Source organism: Lagopus muta, chromosome 4 (assembly GCF_023343835.1).
Source record: "Lagopus muta isolate bLagMut1 chromosome 4, bLagMut1 primary, whole genome shotgun sequence".
Classification (NCBI taxonomy): domain Eukaryota; kingdom Metazoa; phylum Chordata; class Aves; order Galliformes; family Phasianidae; genus Lagopus; species Lagopus muta.
Window position 1 is genome coordinate 5,970,008 of NC_064436.1, and position 19,134 is coordinate 5,989,141.

The 19,134-nt window shown below is 39.3% G+C and overlaps 1 protein-coding gene across 12 annotated transcripts in view; it reads right to left on the bottom strand.

Annotated features, from left to right (window-relative positions):
- The window catches only part of DDX60 (DExD/H-box helicase 60), a 48,935-nt gene extending 30,016 nt beyond the window's left edge, over nucleotides 1-18,919 (bottom strand). For 6 of the 12 annotated variants that reach the window (XR_007376339.1, XM_048941889.1, XM_048941887.1 and 3 more), the window contains exons 1-16: nucleotides 18,884-18,919; nucleotides 18,537-18,589; nucleotides 17,621-17,767; nucleotides 14,149-14,300; nucleotides 13,617-13,659; nucleotides 11,743-12,142; nucleotides 11,549-11,618; nucleotides 8,481-8,658; nucleotides 7,367-7,708; nucleotides 6,884-6,991; nucleotides 5,641-5,802; nucleotides 4,965-5,123; nucleotides 4,319-4,460; nucleotides 2,692-2,853; nucleotides 1,457-1,559; nucleotides 673-788 (exon numbers count right to left, since the gene is read on the bottom strand). Coding sequence is in view for 11 of the 12 variants with exons in the window: in XM_048941889.1 (XP_048797846.1) it covers nucleotides 673-788; nucleotides 1,457-1,559; nucleotides 2,692-2,853; nucleotides 4,319-4,460; nucleotides 4,965-5,123; nucleotides 5,641-5,802; nucleotides 6,884-6,991; nucleotides 7,367-7,708; nucleotides 8,481-8,658; nucleotides 11,549-11,618; nucleotides 11,743-12,106 (1,906 nt within the window). In the remaining variant the exon portion in view is untranslated. Of the gene's footprint in view, nucleotides 1-672; nucleotides 789-1,456; nucleotides 1,560-2,691; nucleotides 2,854-4,318; nucleotides 4,461-4,964; nucleotides 5,124-5,640; nucleotides 5,803-6,883; nucleotides 6,992-7,366; nucleotides 7,709-8,480; nucleotides 8,659-11,548; nucleotides 11,619-11,742; nucleotides 12,143-13,616; nucleotides 13,737-14,148; nucleotides 14,301-17,620; nucleotides 17,768-17,798; nucleotides 17,931-18,536; nucleotides 18,590-18,883 lie in introns of those variants that run through there. The other 6 variants (XM_048941886.1, XM_048941885.1, XM_048941883.1 and 3 more) reach the window with 6 other exon arrangements.
- Nucleotides 18,920-19,134: the final 215 nt, after the last annotated feature.

Genomic DNA, 19,134 nt, shown 5'->3' on the forward strand with positions numbered 1-19,134 from the left:
TTATACCCCATAGAGCTTTAAAAAATACATAACATACAATGCATATAAATACTGCAAAACATCAGCATAATACAGCTGCTTTGGCACACACCTAAATGACTGCGAACTCGTGCGTTGCGATACATAGACATTAGTTTTTCAATCTTATTTGATTTAAAGCTACAGCACCTCCTTTCCTAGGATAAATAGCATCGTCTTCAGAGAACTGAAATTCAATTTTACTTCTTTACCCCTACGTCCCTGAAAAAAAAAGACATGTATATGCAGACATAGAGATCATCTCCATCCGGAAGTTGTCCATGGCTCAGGGTTGGTCGAGATACCAGGAGAATCTACCAGCTGCTGAGGAAATGGAGTCAGTGTTCGCTTAATTGGTTTTATTTTTTGGCATTCTTAGCTTTGGTGACATTACGAAATCCCAATCCACCTTGGATTGAGAATGGAAAGCAACTTTATTTCAATAAAGTCATCAGAATCCTTTCCATCCTGATTTGAAGACATATTCTCAGCCTTTATTAACCATGAGTAACTCCTAAGTTCTTCCAGCTCTTTCTTCTTTTTCTTCATCTCTTCCTTTTCCATTACATTATGTAACCAACACTCCTCTAAGTATTTTCCTTTAAGTAGTTTCCTAGCTCAGGCAAATGAATGGGTTTCATTAGCATTTCTTACCATCTGCATTGCATGGCACTCGTTCATATTCCTCAGTCAGCAGTCTGCCAGAATGCCAGTGGTGAAGCTCATCAAATTCTTTGTACTTAGCAAGTGAAGTAACTACAGGATCATCGCTAAAACATGAAACAGTAGAGAAAATAAAATGGTTTTTGGCATCTCTAGTAAAATGTTCACAACAGGTAAGAAAACCCCAATATTTACCCGAAGACTTTTACAGTGTCAGATAACCAATATAGGGCTTCATCCTACTCCAGCTTGCCAAGGTAGCCTCAATTTCTCAGAAAGATCTGGCAACAAATTAAAACTGCATTTTTCCCCACTTACTTTCTTGCAGTTAAATCACAATGCAGTGTAACTACATAACTCACAGAAACACATTCGTTTTCCCTAACTGGCTAAAAATAATTTGCGTACACAACCCACCTTCATAAATAGCACAGCGGGGCAAATGCTAAGAGAGATTATCCTTTACTTCTATGTCGTATTGTTATTCCACTTTGTTCCTGGAAATCATCTGAGCTTTGCAATTTAGGAAGAGACCTTTTAGATACTAGAATAAGAATCTTAAAGGCTAACACAAAAACATAACTGATCAGAAAATAAGACGACAGGTTCTTACTCATTCTTGTTTTGAAGCTCCTGTTATTATTTATATTAATTGTCGCAGCAAAAGCATTTCTGAACTTGCAGAAATTGAGCATAGTACTGATGTACAGTGCAGGGGAGTGGGAAACGAGCCCCTAAGATCTTACTGCATTACAAACAGAATTCATATACGTACCTTTTCAAAACAGGTAGGTCTTTCAAAACATCACCAGCATATTCTTCGACAAGATCAGATTTCAATGGGATTAGTCCTATATCAGGAATTTTTTCACCACAGACTTTACAAAATAAAGAGAATGAACAGTGTCTGATTAAACATATGTACGATTTCATACCGAGTCTTCAAATTTCTGCCAGAATGCAAATAAAAATGAAATTCAAAAAAGCAAAACATAGAAGTAAGCAGCAATTCACCAGTTCCCCTGTTTCTTTCCTGAATGCTACAACCCACCCCATCTCACAAGCATCCACTTTCCTGCGCCGTTACAGAAGCAGGCAGTAGAAATGCTGTCCAAGAAGAAGCCTTCATGTGTAAAGTTAACAATGAAAATTGTTGTTGTGGGTCACTAAAGTGCCCACGTGACAGCCACAGCTAGCTGAAAAACATCCACAAACCTCTGTGGATTTACGCTCCCATCTGATCAAGTTCTTACAAACTGTCCCTTTTTAAGATCTATACAGTTTCACATTGTACACAAACATTTCCAAGGGTAACAAAAACATTTCTTCAGAAATGTGAGAAAGCAGTCAAAAATAACCTGCCTACTTCTTCCAGATATTCAGAATACACATAGTTCCATAAAAACAAGTCGTCTGTGAGTTGAGTATGCCCTTTCCCAACTACAGGCTACTGAAAAGTGTCATAGAATAACTTAAGACAACGGTAAGTTTCTGAAACATTCAAGGATAACAATGTAACATACACCGATGGCTAGACATTCCACTACCTTAGGGAGACAAATCTTCATTTCACTGCGTTTTCTCCTCTCACATCTGCCAAATACCTGTGGAACCATATGCTAACACGTACAAGAAAGTCAGTTTTAATGCAGAATAATGAGTGCATGCCACTTAATTATGATCATTCACTATGCCTTTACTATTGTATGTCTCACACTAGCCACAATGTGTTTTACAAGGCATGCAACAGATTTAGACTAGCAAACACTGGAGCTAAAAGTAAGTAGTTGTGAAGTCAGTAACAATACTTGTTCTGTCTACAGCGGAGTCAGAATTTCAGCCATAAAGGTGAAATCTGCCAGATTTACTAGTGGGATGAAAGGAAAGAGGATCCATCAGTAACAGGTTAGATTTGTGATCAGGATAAAATAAGATCACTACTTCCAAAACTTGCAGTGACAGCAATGACAGCTGTATTTATAACCATTTAATTGGCGGACTTTTCAGTACCTCTAAATGATGTCTGCTGGTGATCAATAAATACTTGAGAAGTGTTGCGTATTGGGAAAGCATCTCCAAAATCATAGTTCACAGTCAGTTTGGTTACGGCGTTCCATAAAAACCTGTATTCTTTATCCATTTCTTCCCCCAATTCCTTTTGGAACTCCAATCCTAAATAGGAAGAGAAAAAAAGGGGGAAAAAAAAAAAAAAAAAAAAAAAAAAAAAAAAAAAAAAAAGAGAAAGATTAAAAAAGAAAGAAGGGAAGAGGAAAGAAATCAGGAGCATCACAACTGTAGTTTCCTTAAACAGAAACTACTCCTCCTCCTGATTTACTTGTGCAGCATCAGGCACAGAGTTCAACTCCATCCAAGTCTTTGGAAATTGGAATAAATGAGAACAGGATATTATACATCATCAGTTGCCATTAGGTGTAAGAAAATGCACTTTGAACAGAAATCCAGGTTTAGGCTGTTCATGGAATCCCACAGTGAAAGAAAAGTTAAACCTATGTTACAGCTGAAAAAGATTGAATGTAAAAAACAGGAAAAGAAATAAACAGGGAAAGAATGCTCCCCTGTATCCAAAGATTGAGGTTCATGGGAAGGATTCCACAAAGGAGGGATCTCCTGAAAGAGACTCTTCTTACTCACAGTCAGCCTTAAATGGGGTCTAGGAGAGGTGCAGCCAGGCTTCACCCCTTCTGGTCACACAGCTGAATTACCTTCACCTGTGCTCCCAGGGCTGACTCAGTCCTTTCCCAGGTGATCAATCAGTGGTTCAGGCCATAACTCAACATTTGCCATACACCTTTCTTTCACCTCCTGCAGGGCAGGATCTTGAATTCAGAATTTTATTTTTAGTGCTCAATAAACATTACAAATCATATATTCCTAATTCCTGTTTCCTTTAAAAAATCCTCTGCCTTTGCTTTATTGAGGTGCATGCAGAACATCTTATGAGTTGATACATAAAGCTCTCTTTTACTGTCGGACAAACTGACTGCCAGTGCACGTTACAGAAGATAACAGGTAAACAGAATTACTGTGAAAGTAATTTTGATACAAAACATTTTTCACAGCCTCTTGCTCTGTCAGTTGTCTTGAACATTTTTTTTATTTTCAACACATACAATAATGTTCTTAAAGTTTCAGCTCCCAAATACATGTATGTACAAGACAATATCAGATTTTGTCTGATACCAATGAACCAATCTCTGCCTGAACCAATCTCATCACGAGATAAAAAGTACTTCAGATATCACTGTGGCAGTATGGATATAATCCAGTCTCCATTCTGAGTATGGTGCACTACAATTTCAGAATAGAAACTGGCTTTTAAACAATAGTGGAGAATACTCAGTAACAGTGGCCCAGAATCCTTGTGCTTCCTTTCACTAAGTACACTGAAGATAGGACAGGGGAAGGCATTCTGAATGACTTCTGGTGAGAAAATTGCATGTGATTTTTTAGACTTGGCTATGAAAAATGTTTCCCTATTGTTCCATAAAACGTATCCATTATCATACAGATAATTAAAAAATTATGATCTATGCTTGTAGAAGCATTTTCATTTACATTCTGCAGCTTAATAACGTTGGAAATGTGCAAAAGAAAACTGCTTAACAAAGATAAATACCTTCAGAGTATTCAATCTCATAGTAATGTGCAAGATTTCTGAGCAGCGAATCATCATTTAAGTCAGGCAGATAAGTTAAATCCAGTTTCCAACCATCTGTATCACGTAGCTGTTTCAGAACAAAATGTGCACACATCTGTTGCTGTTAAGATAGAGCCATCGGTTAGCTGTTGTGGAACGCCATTTCACGTGGAGGGATCAAAGGATTTCTGAAATAAAGTTAATTACTACAGGTTTTATTGGCATGCAAATCAACGTGTCCTTAACGTTACTTCTCTGGAATCAGGGAGCAATTTAGTAGCACAGTTCTAGATAACTGCCTTGACAGCTCTCTTTCACAATAATACAAAGGTTGGCCATAGGACTCCCCATACTGGCTAAGGGTCCATCTAGTCCAGTATTCTAATATTAGGGCTGGCCAGCTGCAGATGCCTATTCATTGGTCACTACACTGCAATATTCCCCCAAACACTCTCTTAGTCCCACCGATTTGTAGCTTACCAGACTCCTGAACCAGATGAGATTTCTTTTTAGTGGTTACATTAAATTCTTTGATCTCATCAGACTACTAAAACAACAAGAAAACTGAAAACCGAAATGGTAAATGCATCAAATGATGGGAGAAGCAAGACAGTTGTGTGCGTACCATTTTTATTAAGGGTAAAACTTGTTTAGTCCAGCGAGATTGCATGATCCTAATCTGAGCTCTCTGAGAAAGAGGCATATGCAGAAGAAATACTGTTGTAAGACACTGCATTCTACAGAGGTCAGAGGCTTCTTCTGGAGATAGTGGTTTACTTCTTTCCTGTTGAGAGATGATGGAAAATAAAGTCAAACACACCAATCCATCTGTGCTTATCACTAGCAGGTCAGCCATATTGATGTAGGTATCCTTCAGTCCACTGAAAATGACTCTCACACAATATTACTGACATACTGCTTCTGCGTTAAAAAACAAGGCTTCTAGTATGGGCACAAAAGTGATACCATGACTGTTTGGATGTAGAAAGACACATTCCTCCTGAAATGCCTTGCTTATATGAGGAAAAGCATATTCTCCTGTGAAGTCTACTGGATAAAACGTAAACAGTGAGCTCAACAACATTCTACAATAAAACATGCCATGGAAGTAATCACTCTTAAGGTATAACTGTACCCTGGAATAGCCACTGTTGCATGGGGCACAGTAATACGCACAGACAGATGACGCTCCTTCGGAGAAGCTGTAGCCCTATTAATTGTCGGAACCAGACTCCTAGTTGCAAGCAAAAGGAAGCAGATGGCCATGTTAAGCCCTGATAAGACGTTTCAAAACTTCTTACTCTTTCTGATTGCTCCAGTTTTGCTCCCAAGGAAGCACGTGTACTTTCCAGCACATCACTGTACAGTTTTAATCCCACTGCACAAGTAAGAACGCAGATCACACGACGAATATCAGATCCTTCAGGCCACAGTTTTTTCAACAGAAGGACAGTCTGGTAAACCTGCAGTCACAAATTACCAAAACAAAGTGGACAACTCTTATCTTTTACAGAGTTCCATCACAGACGAAAAACGACATGAAAAATGATATCAGAACTATAGAGGAAAAGTGCACAGAATCGCACAGAACTGCCACTTTTGTCATCTCCATGAGGGCATCAACAGCTCAGGAACTCCCTGCTGCCCCTAGATCTCCCCCAACACCACCTATGGCCTTGGACTGCATTTCAGACCCCAGGGCCAGAGGCAGACACAGGGCTAGATCTGCCCCAGTGTCTCCAGCTGCTCAGCTCCTAGCTGGGATGGAAGGACAGGCCCTGGCTATAGGGCCCTACCTTGAGGCCCTTAGGGAATCTCCTGCGGCCTCCTGCACACAGAGAGCAGCTGCCTGTCCTCCCTGTGCACCAGTGCTTCCTTTTTCCTCAAGTATCAGGAGCTGGCCTCAGGAAAAATAGTTACAATAAAATGAAATGGCCACAGCAGGCAGGCAACTGTGTTCCTCTTACTGACTTTAAGATGCCTGCAAGCAACAACATTGTTTTTCTAAACTGAAAATTCAGCTTGCTTAACTCAGTTCCACTCCCTTTCAAGCCCAAGGAAGCCCTGCTGTTGCTGTCAACAGGAGCAGAAGCAGAGTCATAAAATGGTCAGGGAAAAGGCAAAAGTATATTATGCACCAAAAGCAATAATCATTCTACAAGAATTTTTTTTCCTTTTTTTTTTTTTTAAAGTTAAAATATTCTAAGATTAGATTAAAGAATGAGCCTGTTCCCATCTTCTACAAGACAAAAGTAGTTGCCACAGCAGAAACACCCCACGAGCAGGATCCTCCCGATCAAACTCCAGCTGAAGTATCCTACTTTAGTGAACCATAAAAGAAGAAATAACTTCAGTCCACTGTAAAGAAGGGTGGGCACAGAGAGAACCTTCCCATCCTCAGGGTATCAATTCAGAATAAGTAAGAGAGCCCCCCAGTCAGATAAGAGAAAATTTTAGTTAAAGGAATGGAGCAAGGCACTCAGACTGAGGGAGGAAGAAAAAACAAAAACACCACCACTAGAAGGGTGAAAGAGGTCAAATTACCTCATTTTTTATGCTTTTCAGGTTCAGCTTGAGAGGTCCATACAGGTACATGGACGGTTCTTTGTACCTGACTATGGCTTCACAGGCACACCGCAGATCTTTTTCATACTAAGAAGTGCAGAAGGCAAATCGTGCAGAAGTCAGTTGATACAGTGCATCAGGGACTTCCAGCCACATTAACAGAAGACAATCAGACAGACAACAAACCTCACCATCCAAGAAATACTTACTCTAAATAAAACCTCTAAACATTACAATTCTCAATTAAACCCTAGTCTTCTCGGATATATTAAAAGTCAGTTAAGACTTAAGAATTTGTGCCAATACAATATATTTCTGTTAAGACTTTCAAGATAATTAGATGAGCCATCAGCGCATTATGATTTTAATATATAAAATATAATATGTATAATTTTAATTAAATCTCTTAGGTACACCTAGCATCCTTATTTCAAACCAATAAGGAAGTTGCTTTTAACTTACCTTTTGAAAAAAGTTTCTGTGTTTCCACCTACTCTGAAGATGATATCCATAAACTCTAAGAGTATCGTATTCCTGTCCAAAAGCATGTACAACATTGATTTTCTTTGACAGTGAATGAGCAATAAAAATAGTCAGATAGTTGGTTTGGAGAGAGGTCAGTCCTATGTCAGATATGATGATGAAATATGGATAGGATTTCTGCAGAAAAATCTCCCATTGTGGTGAAAAACAATTGGAAAATTCTGTGTGAACGGAGATGCACGTGTTGTGCTTCAGATGTTCTATTAATGCAGTACGTAAGAAAAGAAACTGAGGATTCTGGAAGTACATCTGTTCTACATCCTGGGGAAAACAAAAACGATGAAATTATTCAGCTACATTCCAGTAAATCATATTCAAATTCTGATCATATAAATACTATGCAAGCATATATTCAAATTTTATTTTCAGTTTCTGAAGTGTTAGAATGTTCTTTCGTATAACACATCATTAAGGTTCTTCTGTACACTGCTAGTCATTTTGCTCTACTCCTGTCTAGCAATTTCAACCAAAATTAATTTTCAGACATATAAATCTTTAAGGATTTCCAACTTCGCATGATGCTAGAAAATCATGCTGAAAATCATCCACAAGGCAATTAGTATAGCACACCAGCCATTCTTGGATGATCATAGAATCATAGAATCACCAAGGTTGGAACAGACCTAAAAGCTCACCCAGTCCAACTGTTCACCTATTCCCAATAGCTCCCACTAAACCATGTCCCTCAACACAACATCCAACCTTTCTTTGGACATCCCCAGGGTCGGTGACTCTACCACCTCCCTGGGCAGTCCATAATGATTTAATGGTAGACGGCATAGTGAAAAAATGGTATGACTTATAGTACTAATTTCTAAAATGTTGGTGAAAAAAAAAAAAAAAACCAAATTCCATACAAAAGCAAGAGATGGAGGAAAAAAAAAAAAAGCTTGATGTTATTTCTGGTGAATATCATTTATCTTTTTATTTGCTGACACACTCATGTTTCCACAAACTGATTATACTCAAACAGTTGCTTTTGAAAGACTGCAGTGGTATAAATAGCAAACAAATAATGTGACTCATTTGTTACCTTGAAGAAAACAATGATGTATTTTGCTCCTTTTTGAGTGAAATCATGCAGAAAGCATTCAATCAGGTAAAATAGCGTTAGATGTTGTACTTCCTCATTTAGGAACATAAGAAATAAGGAATCCCCATCTATCACAAAGAATTCAGACTCAACAAAGTCTTTTAACAGACTGACAAACCTGAAAGACAAGGAAATAGCGTGTACGTGCTGTTACCCCAAGTTGTGGTTACAGGACGGAAGAAACTTGCTTAATAATAGCTTCTAAAATAAAGATCTTCATTAATTAAATCCACTAAGTATTAAATGCATGAAATAAACCAGCGGAAAACCATTTTTTCTTGGATCTCAGCCTAGTTCCAGGGAGCTTGAGCTCCTTTCAGTAATTGTGAAAGCAACTCTCTCCTCTACAACTCTAAATTCCTTTGTAGCATCTGAAGCTTCCGCGACTTACGCAGCACCTCTTGCCCACGTTTGCTTCTCCAGAAGTTTGCTCTGTAAAGAAATATCACCCAGCGTGGGATACAGATGGTCCTTGCAGTGCTAACGAGCGGCACAACTCAACAATAAACGGCGGCGGACGGAAACACCCACAAGGCGCCAAGCCTTTACACGTTACCAGACCCGTTTGCGCGGGAAAACTGGGGTGAGGCGCGGGAATAAAAGGCTCTGAGCACCTGCAACAAAAGTCCTTTGTGAGAGTGAAAAGGGGCTGGAAAAAACACAGGCTGAGGAAGGCAAAGTGGAGCGACGAGTAACGGGGACGTCCTTACCGAGAAGAGAGGTGAGGGATGTGGAAAAATGGATTGGGAAACAGAGATAGCAGGGAAGTAAGGAAATTGGGAAGGACAACAGCATCTGTTACTGTCGCTGCACTAGAACAGGGCCTGAGGACCCAGAGGTTCCCTCAGGGAAGAGGTAAGGGAGCTTGGAAGGGCTCGGGGAGAGTTTCGCTCCCACTGGACTGAAAGCAGCTGGGGAAGCGGGGTAAAGAAGTTTATTTCCTGCTGCCTCTTACTCTTGATGGCACATCAAGAACAATTCAGAACCTGGCAGGACCCAGGATAAGGCTATAGCTGTAAAAACCTTCCTGTATTTCGTTTTGTAGAGAGATCTAATTCAGTGGTTTGTTCTATTTTGCGGGCAGGTGTTCCATCTGGGCTCAGTACGGTGCACTGGCCATGCACGTGTGGAGCACAAGTGGAAAAAACCCTGCAGACCCTAAGAAGAATAAAAGCAGGACAGAGCCTGCAATGGGTGAGTAAGGAAAAATGCACTAGGAAGTAGGGGATGCCCTGCTGGCACTGCCTATTGCATCCACGTCGGTGTTTCTTCTCTCTGCTTTCGGTTTGCTGTCTCTCAGGGGTCCATAAATAATACTACATTAGCTTGGGAAGTTTCCATTTCCCACTTATGGAATTGTCAACAATAAAATGCCTGTGTGAGTGCATATATATCGACTCAAAAAATCATACCTTCTATTTAAATCTTACGTTTAGTGCGTTGTCAGCTGAGGCTCTGATTGAGTTATGGTAATTATGTTATTAATATAATTAGTGCTATTGTTTTATAGTGTGGTAATAGATTGCTAATAAACAAAAAAGGGGAAGTGTGGGTATGAGCCCTCATGAAAGAATAGCTAAAGCATGTTACGTTCTTAATTTTCTAAATTGGTGGACAACAGAGGGCCCCCCAGTTTACAGGAGCTTTGGCCAAAATCTCAGCACCAGCTGTAATGTGATCACTGCGCTTCCAGCAGTGGTTTGGACGCTCAAGTCACACTAGGTTTGTCAAGCTGCCTCACCAAGGAATCATAAGAACTGGAATCGTTGGGAATTGGTTAACATGGACTTATTGTTCGTATTCTAAAGAGCCCGTCGTTTGTTCAGCGCGTTAATTTTGGTTTGCTACTTTTAGAACTGTTTCTGAACTGTGCTGCTTTTCCTACTAACAGAAAAGGGGGAGATGTGGGATAAAGATGGTCGTTGTATTGCTAACATTTGATAACATTTGTCTTAATAAGTCTTAAGCCGGACAAATCCTCTTCACTGTGACACTGGTAGTACAAACGGGCACTAAGTAGTTTTGAATACACCCTAGAACTGATTGCATTCTCCTGCTCTCTCAGTACCTGTGAAAGGCCAGGGATATTATATTTTTTGTTGTTTAGTTTTATTTTACACCGGGACAGACCAAATAGGCAAAAGAACTTTCACAGGTCCAGATGAACAAGCAAGTCCTTCCAGTAAAGGTTCTCCTTTTTGATGTTTGTCTGCTACATATTACTATATAATATGCAGTGTAATATGTAAGACTGCAATGCTACTACATATTATGGGAACAACCATACCCTAATGTTAAGATTCTGCTTATTTTCTTCAAGGTTGTTAAAACTGTCAGATACACAATTGTCTGATACACCTCACCTCTGATCCACTCTTAAGACACAGCTTGTCTTTTTGAGTGGGATGGAAAGGCTCTGTTTGTACACCCTGACTGATGTGAGATAGATCGAGCAAGAACAAAGCTATGTAAACCTATCTCATACATTTAAATGGTCTGCCTTTAGTTAATGCTAATCTCATTGACATGTCAGCTCCAGAAGCAGAGAAGGCATTTCATTTTCTACATGGACTGCGCTACACTTGATTTGTTTCAGCATTGAACGGGGAAAGGAATCTGGAGTTGCATGAGGCGTAAGAGGCTCAGCAGATATATATGATGCAGAAAAATTTGTAAAGAAAAATGTATTAAATAAAAAAACATATGATGAGATATGCTCAAAAAAGCAGGATGGAGAATGTGAAAAAATGGCTATAGTTGTAATTGTGGGTCAGCTCACAAAGCGTGCAGACAATCTCTAATCTTTGAGAAAGATTTCTATTACATTAAGGATCTTCCTTCATGTTGCTAGGAGTATTAATTCCTAAACATGCCCTAGATCTGCAGGTTTTTTGCAAACCTAGGTGACAATAACACTAGGGGATAATACACCGTGATGTCTAAAAAGTTCAAAGAAACTGTTTCCATTACATTTAACTCTTTCTTTCAGTGAACTCCACTGTACTTACGATGCTTTTGATAGAGATGGCCAAATGTTTTGCTTCAATTTCATCAGAATTTCATGATGTTTTCTTATTTCTAAAAGAAACAGATACGGTTATTGATAGAACCATAACCCACCAATTAATTGCGAAAGAGCCAAAAGGTAGGATACAGCAAGAAAAAAATTGGATCCAAGTTTAAAATGGCAGCAGCTCCTTACCAGGGTTTTGGAAATCCAGTTTATTCTGGGGAACTGTGAAATCTCTGCTTTCATTTTCTGATTCATGCCATATCACTTCATCAGTGGTCGAGATACAATAAGTTTCAGCATGATCCGGGTCTTCAACTTCTTTTTCCCTTTCTTCCTTTTCTTTAAGCATCCGCACAACAGCTGCTTCTTTATCGTGATCAGCGGCATCCTCCTCACCACTGTCACTCGTACTCTCACTCTCTTTGTCTTCCTCAGTTGCAGTGAAGTTTATTTTCTCACTATCAACACACTCGCTGTCGTTATCATCACTATCAGCACTCTCATTTGAATAATAAGGAGCAGCCTTCTTCAAATTATCTTCTGCAGAATTCATCGCTGATCTTGATTCTAGTATCCACAAAAGAAAATTCTAAAGAATCAAGAGAGAACATTCAGGAAATATGGTAAAATCTGTGGCTTGTGCTACTAAGTTGTCTATTTCATAATCAGACTGGAAGAACATCTGAAGAAAAATCAGAAAGCACTTTATGATCATCCCTATGAGACATGTTTTTGTTTTTAAACTCAAATGTTTTTAGGAAGGATATGGAAAATATCAGCTTTTGTCACTGCTGAAGTCTGCCAAAGAAGAGCAAGACGATTACACATTTGTTTTTTGCTGTCCATCTGAGGATCCTTGGTGGGGGTTAATCATAAATGGCCATATTGTGCTATGGCTATATTGCTGTGTACAGATATGGCATGCTCCGAGGAATGATCCCCATGTCTGAGTGACTTGTATACACTTTGCACTTGCTACTCCACTCTCAAATAGACCAACAATGTTTCCATTGCATGAAGCATTGATCATGGTTTGTTATCAAACCCATTTCTTTTAACTTTTTTTGTCTTCTTTTTTCCAGTGGTAAGATTATTAAACCTCACATGATCATACAACTGTACGAGTTAGGATAACTCTTCCCATTACAAGGTCAAGGTATTCTGTTCCTCTGAGCTAAAGAACAACAGAACAAAGAACAGCTTGAGATAACTTTGCATGTTTCCTGCCACATCACTTTTGTTCTTTCTAACTTTTCTTTCTCCAGTTCCCATCCAGTTAATAGACTTAAGCAATAATTCTTGTTGCTCTACTCAACAATGCATTACTTATAGGTATATTTGTCATTCAGTTTTCTAGAACCATTAAAAAAATATTTTATCTCATTTCTAGCTTCAGAGCTTTTTGTAAAAAAAAAAAAAAAAAGAAAAATTAAATCACAAGCTCCATTTTTCAGATGTCATTAACTCAGACCAAAACTAGGCTGAAATTCTTTTCTTGATTTCTACCTTGCTTTAGTTTGAATTCCTACAAAACAAATAAATATATACATGTATGCATATGTATATATGTGCATACATATGATATACATGAATGTGTGTATGTACACATATACATGTAAATATGAACACATATCTATACAAACATATCTATATGTTATATATCAGTGTATATATGCACTAAGATAAGCTATATGTTAGTACGTGTGTGTATATACATGTATAAACATGTCTATATCAATGTATGAAACAATCATATCCATTTTTTCTGCATTTTAGTGGTATCTACTTATAAAATAACATTAGCATGGTGCTATATTATAGTGATCTGCTTAATGCAACTTGAATTTGAACTTTAACACCAATTTTCATTAAATGTAAGCTGTTCATCTGCATACAGCTACGCAGTTCCCTTTTCTGCATCTGCATACATACTTTTTGTCAAGGTAGCAATAAGCCTGATACTTTTCATTGCTTTCTTATTTACAATGAAAAGGCCTTATCAAAGGCCTGAGAACATTGTTGTCAGTATAATCACATTTTTGATAGCTGAAATAGTTACTTACCTAGAAATTGTCAATCATTACTTCATGAGTTTCCTTTCTGTATCTGAAATATAAAGTCGAATGTTTTCAAAGAAAGCAGAACCATATCAAATATATAAACATTATGGACTGCCACATTTCCTTTCAAAAAAAGAAAAAAAAAAAAGAGAGAAAAGAAAAAGATTCCAACACTTCACTGCACTAGCATTTTTCTATAGCACACATGATTACATCTGAAGTGTCCAGAGCCATGGTGTGGGCAAACAAAACTAGCTGGCTCAGACCCTGCCTCTACCACCTCCATGGTGCTCTTGGGCAAGCTGTTGAAAAATTTCATCCAGCCCTAAATCCAACTCCAACCACACTCCAATGCAAACTCAGTGCCAGCTCAAGCTCTCACTCCCTGCCCCAAAGTTAAACTCCAGTCCTAGCCTCAGCACCATTCTCAGCCCCCAAACTAGCCATAAGCCAAACCTCAAACCTGTAACCTTATCCCCAACCCTAAGTGCAAGCCCATCCACAGCCTCCAACAAAGCCCCCACCGGCACTGTACCTGCTGCCACTCACTGCTCACTGCACCGCCAGCCAGCTGCTGCTTTTAAAGAGCCGTCACCGCCCATTCCAACTGCTTTCGGTTTCTATTCCCAGTGTCAGTTTCATGTTTCTTTTCTTATGTGCTTGAAGGCTGAGTCACTGAATACAGCACTGTGAAGCATCGTTAGAATTTCTTTAAGTTAGTTTGCACTTTTCAGATCTTGGTTGCTTCAAATACGGGTCCAAAAGAAGGTGATCAGGGGACTGGAGCACCTCCCCTACGAAGACAGGCTGAGGGAGCTGGGCTTGTTCAGCATGGAGAAAAGAAAGCTGTGGGGTGACCTCACTGCAGCCTTTCAGTACCTAAAGGGAGCCTACAAACAGGAGGGGAATCAACTCTGAAAGGGTAGATAACAGCAGGATAAGGGGAAACCGTCTGAAGTCGAGGGAAGGCAGATTTCGGTTGGATGTGAGGGGGAAGTTCTTTACAGAGAGAGTGGTGAGGTGCCGGAACAGCTGCCCAGAGAGGCTGTGATGCCCCGTCCATCCGCGGAGGTGTTCAAGGCCAGGTTGGATGGGGCCCTGGGCAGCCTGGGCTGGTATGAAATGGAGAGGTTGGTGGCCCTGTGTGTGGCAGGGGGTTGGAGATTCATGATCCTTGAGGTCCTGGCCAACCCTGGTCATTCTGTGATTCTGTGAAAATCCATTACTGCCTTACTTAAGAATATTGCTATGGTACATTGCAGTGCACAGTGCAGAACATGGTAATTACTATATCTGCCCCTTTAGTTACTGCAGTGCACTTCTACCAGCTGTAAGAAATTCCATATAGCATAAACAAACAGATCAATTTTACATATTTTTGCATTTCCAACAACTCCTTTAGCAAGAACAGCACTGGATCCATAACCCCATGTTTAAAATGTTGAAGCCTCAATTCGTGAGGGAACTTGGGTACCTAAACACTGTACAAGATATCGTTTAGGAAATTAGAGTTTATCAGAATGTCCAGGTGAGAGGCAAAAAGCCTAGACTGTCTTCAGATCAGATACTTGTACAAGATACAGCAAGACAGTCCTCTAGGGTTACACATGCATAATTTGTCTCCTTATGGATCCAGGGAACTTTGGAGCAGTCTACCTGGAGGACAGCTGGCAAGTAGCGCTTGCCTCATAAGCAGGATAGACGTCTTTTCCACACCCCTCCTTTCCTTTGACACTAGTCCAAAGATTGCAGCAGCTCAACAGAAAGATATCTTTTACAATACAGTAGCACGGTGCTTCAGTTGTGCTCCATATTTGAGCTGCTTAGCTGACAAAGATGGCCTCCTGCTCCCCTTCCTCAGCGTGTTGGTTGTTGGTTTTTTTTGTTTGTGGGTTTTTGGGTTTTTTGTTTGTTTGTTGCTTTAAGACAGAGAAATGACTTGAGCTGGCAGCAGGTAGGCCTAAATCCAGAACCAGGTTAAGCAGGAATGCCAGAGATCTAACTCCAGGTGAGGGAGCACAAATCTTGGTGATAAGAAATGCCACAGCACTGACTTGTCACAACATGCCTGTTGCTGGTGCAAGTGCATATAAAGAATCAGAATATGCTGCATCTCTGTAGAATCCCTGTGAAACTTCTTACAACAATAGGATTCCGTCCAATATATTGCCCATTAAATTCATAAATAGAAACATGGTTACTTTGTCTCAAGGAATACAAAATATGTTCTCCAACATTTCCTTGAAGCTGGCACAAACCACCTACTTAAGCTAAGCTCTCTCCTTACAATAAATGCACATATTCAATTACTGCATAATTTTTGCCTCTAATGACAATCTAACTCTAAATTCACTATGTATGGTGGAAAGATGAGCGCATACCTGAATGGTGAAGTTTTTGATCCAAACATTATTAAGAAAATACAGGACAAGTACGTTTAGCAAAATGTAGTGATTACGATACGCAGTGCAACCATAATATCTGTGTGATTCCCATTACCAGCCTCTGCAGAGACTAGTAGTCATTCAGTCACTCAGCCACTCAGTCATGACATTAGGTATCCTCTGTTAGTGAGAAGTAATCTGTGTTGAAACCAGCTCGAGGCCATTTTTCTTTTCAGAGTTATTTTTCTTGTTTAGTATTTGTGCTCTATGCTGGACTGAGCCACATATTTACTCCCTCTCCCTTACCCCGTTTCTCATCTGGCTAACTTGAGACTTGTTTTTCCATGAAATTGAGCAGAAACATTTAAACCACTCAACTGTTGATCTCTTTGCCTAAAACAAAGTCTACCCTCCCATTCTGTTTGTGTTAAGGGAGTCTGATGCTTTTCAACAGCTGTGGTCAGTCACATCTGCACTAGTTGGTGAGCTTTGTGGGCACATTGCCCTTTTCCATCTCCTCTGAGCCTTCTACTGTAGGGCTTTAAGACTGAGAGTCACTGTCCACAATTAGACATTTAGTCAGTCACAGTTTTAGAAAACAAACACAATCCTTGGCCAGGAACATGCTTATTACATGAATAAATTTAAGCTTGAACTACTGTATTAAAATCAGATAAAGTATTTTACTATAATTATATATTTAAAGTTATTTATTTACTTTTAGTCCGAAGTAATTGTTTTTTGCTATTCGCAGCAAAGCCATCTTTCTAATAACTGCCCAAAAGCTCTATCCACTATATCTTAATCTACAAAGAACATGATTCAGATGAAAATACTCAAACTGAATATCTGTGCTTTAATATTAAGATTCCTGTTACATTCAGTGATACTTGAATTTGCTTAACATTGTGTGAAAAAAAAAAATGCATTTCCTAAACGATATTAATTAGTGATGTGAATGCATCAAGAAAGGTAGCCAAAGGGGTTTGCCACACTTCTTCAAGTAAACATTCCTCTTTAGTGTAAAGAGTAATAGGGCAAAAAGTCACAAGATAATCAAGTATGAAAATTAATTTTATATGCAAATGCCTGTCAGGTGGGAAAGGGATTATGGAAATTGAGTAGAGATTAATATATAATGGAATACTTAGCCATTATGAAACACTGATTTGTCAAAGTGTGCAGTTACATCACTTAATATATGGATTTATATTGAAGTACTTCTGTACATTCCATTTGCACATTTAATGTATTTAATGTTATTTTTATAAGGGACTGTGCTCTAAGGTCAAAGAAGTAGCCAGTTCTAACAGTGGAGAGAACATGTGAATTAATTGAGATCCTAACATCACACTAGAAAATAAGCAGACCATGAAATACCATAAAAATAACCATTCTAATCTACATCTGCTCTTTGTTCTACTTTCCAGTAGTGCAATCATCTTTATCAGCTAACGTGGCAGGATAAACATTTACATAAATTTAGTTTGAGGGCAACAGAGCAAACACTCCAGCCTTGAGTGACAGAGTTAACAGCGGCATTTTTTCCAGCATTAGCTGAAGATTTTTAAGCAGCTGAGATGCGCTTGTTTCATGTTAGTAAAAGTTACCATAACACCTCACCGTCCCTGGCAGCGTTCAAGAGGCATCTGGATGAGGAGCTGCAAGATCTGGTTTAGTAGCTGTGGTAGCAGTGGTGATGGGAGAACAGTTGATGATCTTGAAGGTCGTTTCCAACCTTGTGATTCTATGGGTCTGTATCAATCAGCACTCAGAAAAAAGAGGATATAAGAGAACTTACCCTAATGGCTTCCATATGCATTAAATCTTTAAAAAGAAAGACCAGTATAAATCCTTTTCTGAACAGCATCTCTACCAACTGTCTTCCTCTGTGGTATGTAACAGCATGATGATACCGAGTTCTTACTCACACAAGTGTTGTAAGTGATTTGTTTTCTTTCATTGACTTCACTCAATAATCAATTGACTTCTCCAAAGTCTAAAATAATAACTTAAACAATAGATTTACTGTAACATATTCCACAAAAAAAAACCAAAAACAATGTCAAATAAAATACCCAGACTGAGAGAGAATCCAGCTCCCAGCCATACATTTCAATCACAGACTTCTCTGATTTTAGTGAAGTTCTGTGTCATGGAATTTAGCCATGAGTATTATAGTTAATTTTAGGTATTCCTTCACTGAAGCAAGAACATGGCCATTTTGCTACTGAATATTACCTAGCAGCTTTTGAATAACAGCTTTTTAAGAAAATGAAAATAAAAAACGATGAAGAAAGAAATTAGTTAGGGCTGTTATTCTCATTCATATTATGTGATGCCCTTACAGATACCCCCCTTCCACTTCTTTTCCACCCATCATTTACTCTCAGCCACACAGCCTCATCTCTTTTCTGGTTTCTGTCACTCACTCATTTTACTCCTTATTGAGCTGATTCAGTTCAGTAAGTAGCCAGAAAACTATACACTTATTTATTGCTTTAGTTCTCTTGTGCAGTGTCTTCATAAATTTACTTACTGTGGTGCCGGTTATGTGTCAGAGTCAGCATCAGAAAGGGTAGGGCTATGTGGCTGGAACAGGAGAGAAGAAAGAAGGAGGAGAAGGCTGAAACAAAACTACGGTCATTGGGCTTCATTTACCCTAGCAAACTTTTCCAGTACTTGACTCAGGGCCTCTGATGGTGCTCTTCAAAAAGCTCTGCATTTGCAAAAATGGTCACATTCCCATTGTATAACCAAGATGTTATAATCACAATATAATTGTGCACAATCAATAGATATCAAGATGTTACAAACACAATATAATCAAGAGAGTAAGGCAAAGCAGATAACGATAACAAAAAAAAAATAAGTGGAAGAGCTTACCCTTTGGTTGCACTCACCAAAAAGACAACAAAAGAGGGGATCTCCAGAAGAGAACCTTCCCCTCTGGTAGCCAGCTCTTAAATAGGTCCAGGAGGGGGGCAGCCAGGCTCCACCCCTTCCTGCAGCACAGGTGAATTGCCTTCAGCTGAGCTCCTCTGGCTGACTCATGGCTCACCTCAGGTGATCAATCAGAGGTTCAGGCCGTGACTCAGCAGTTCCCATACACCCATTTATTCCAGGGGTAACCTTGG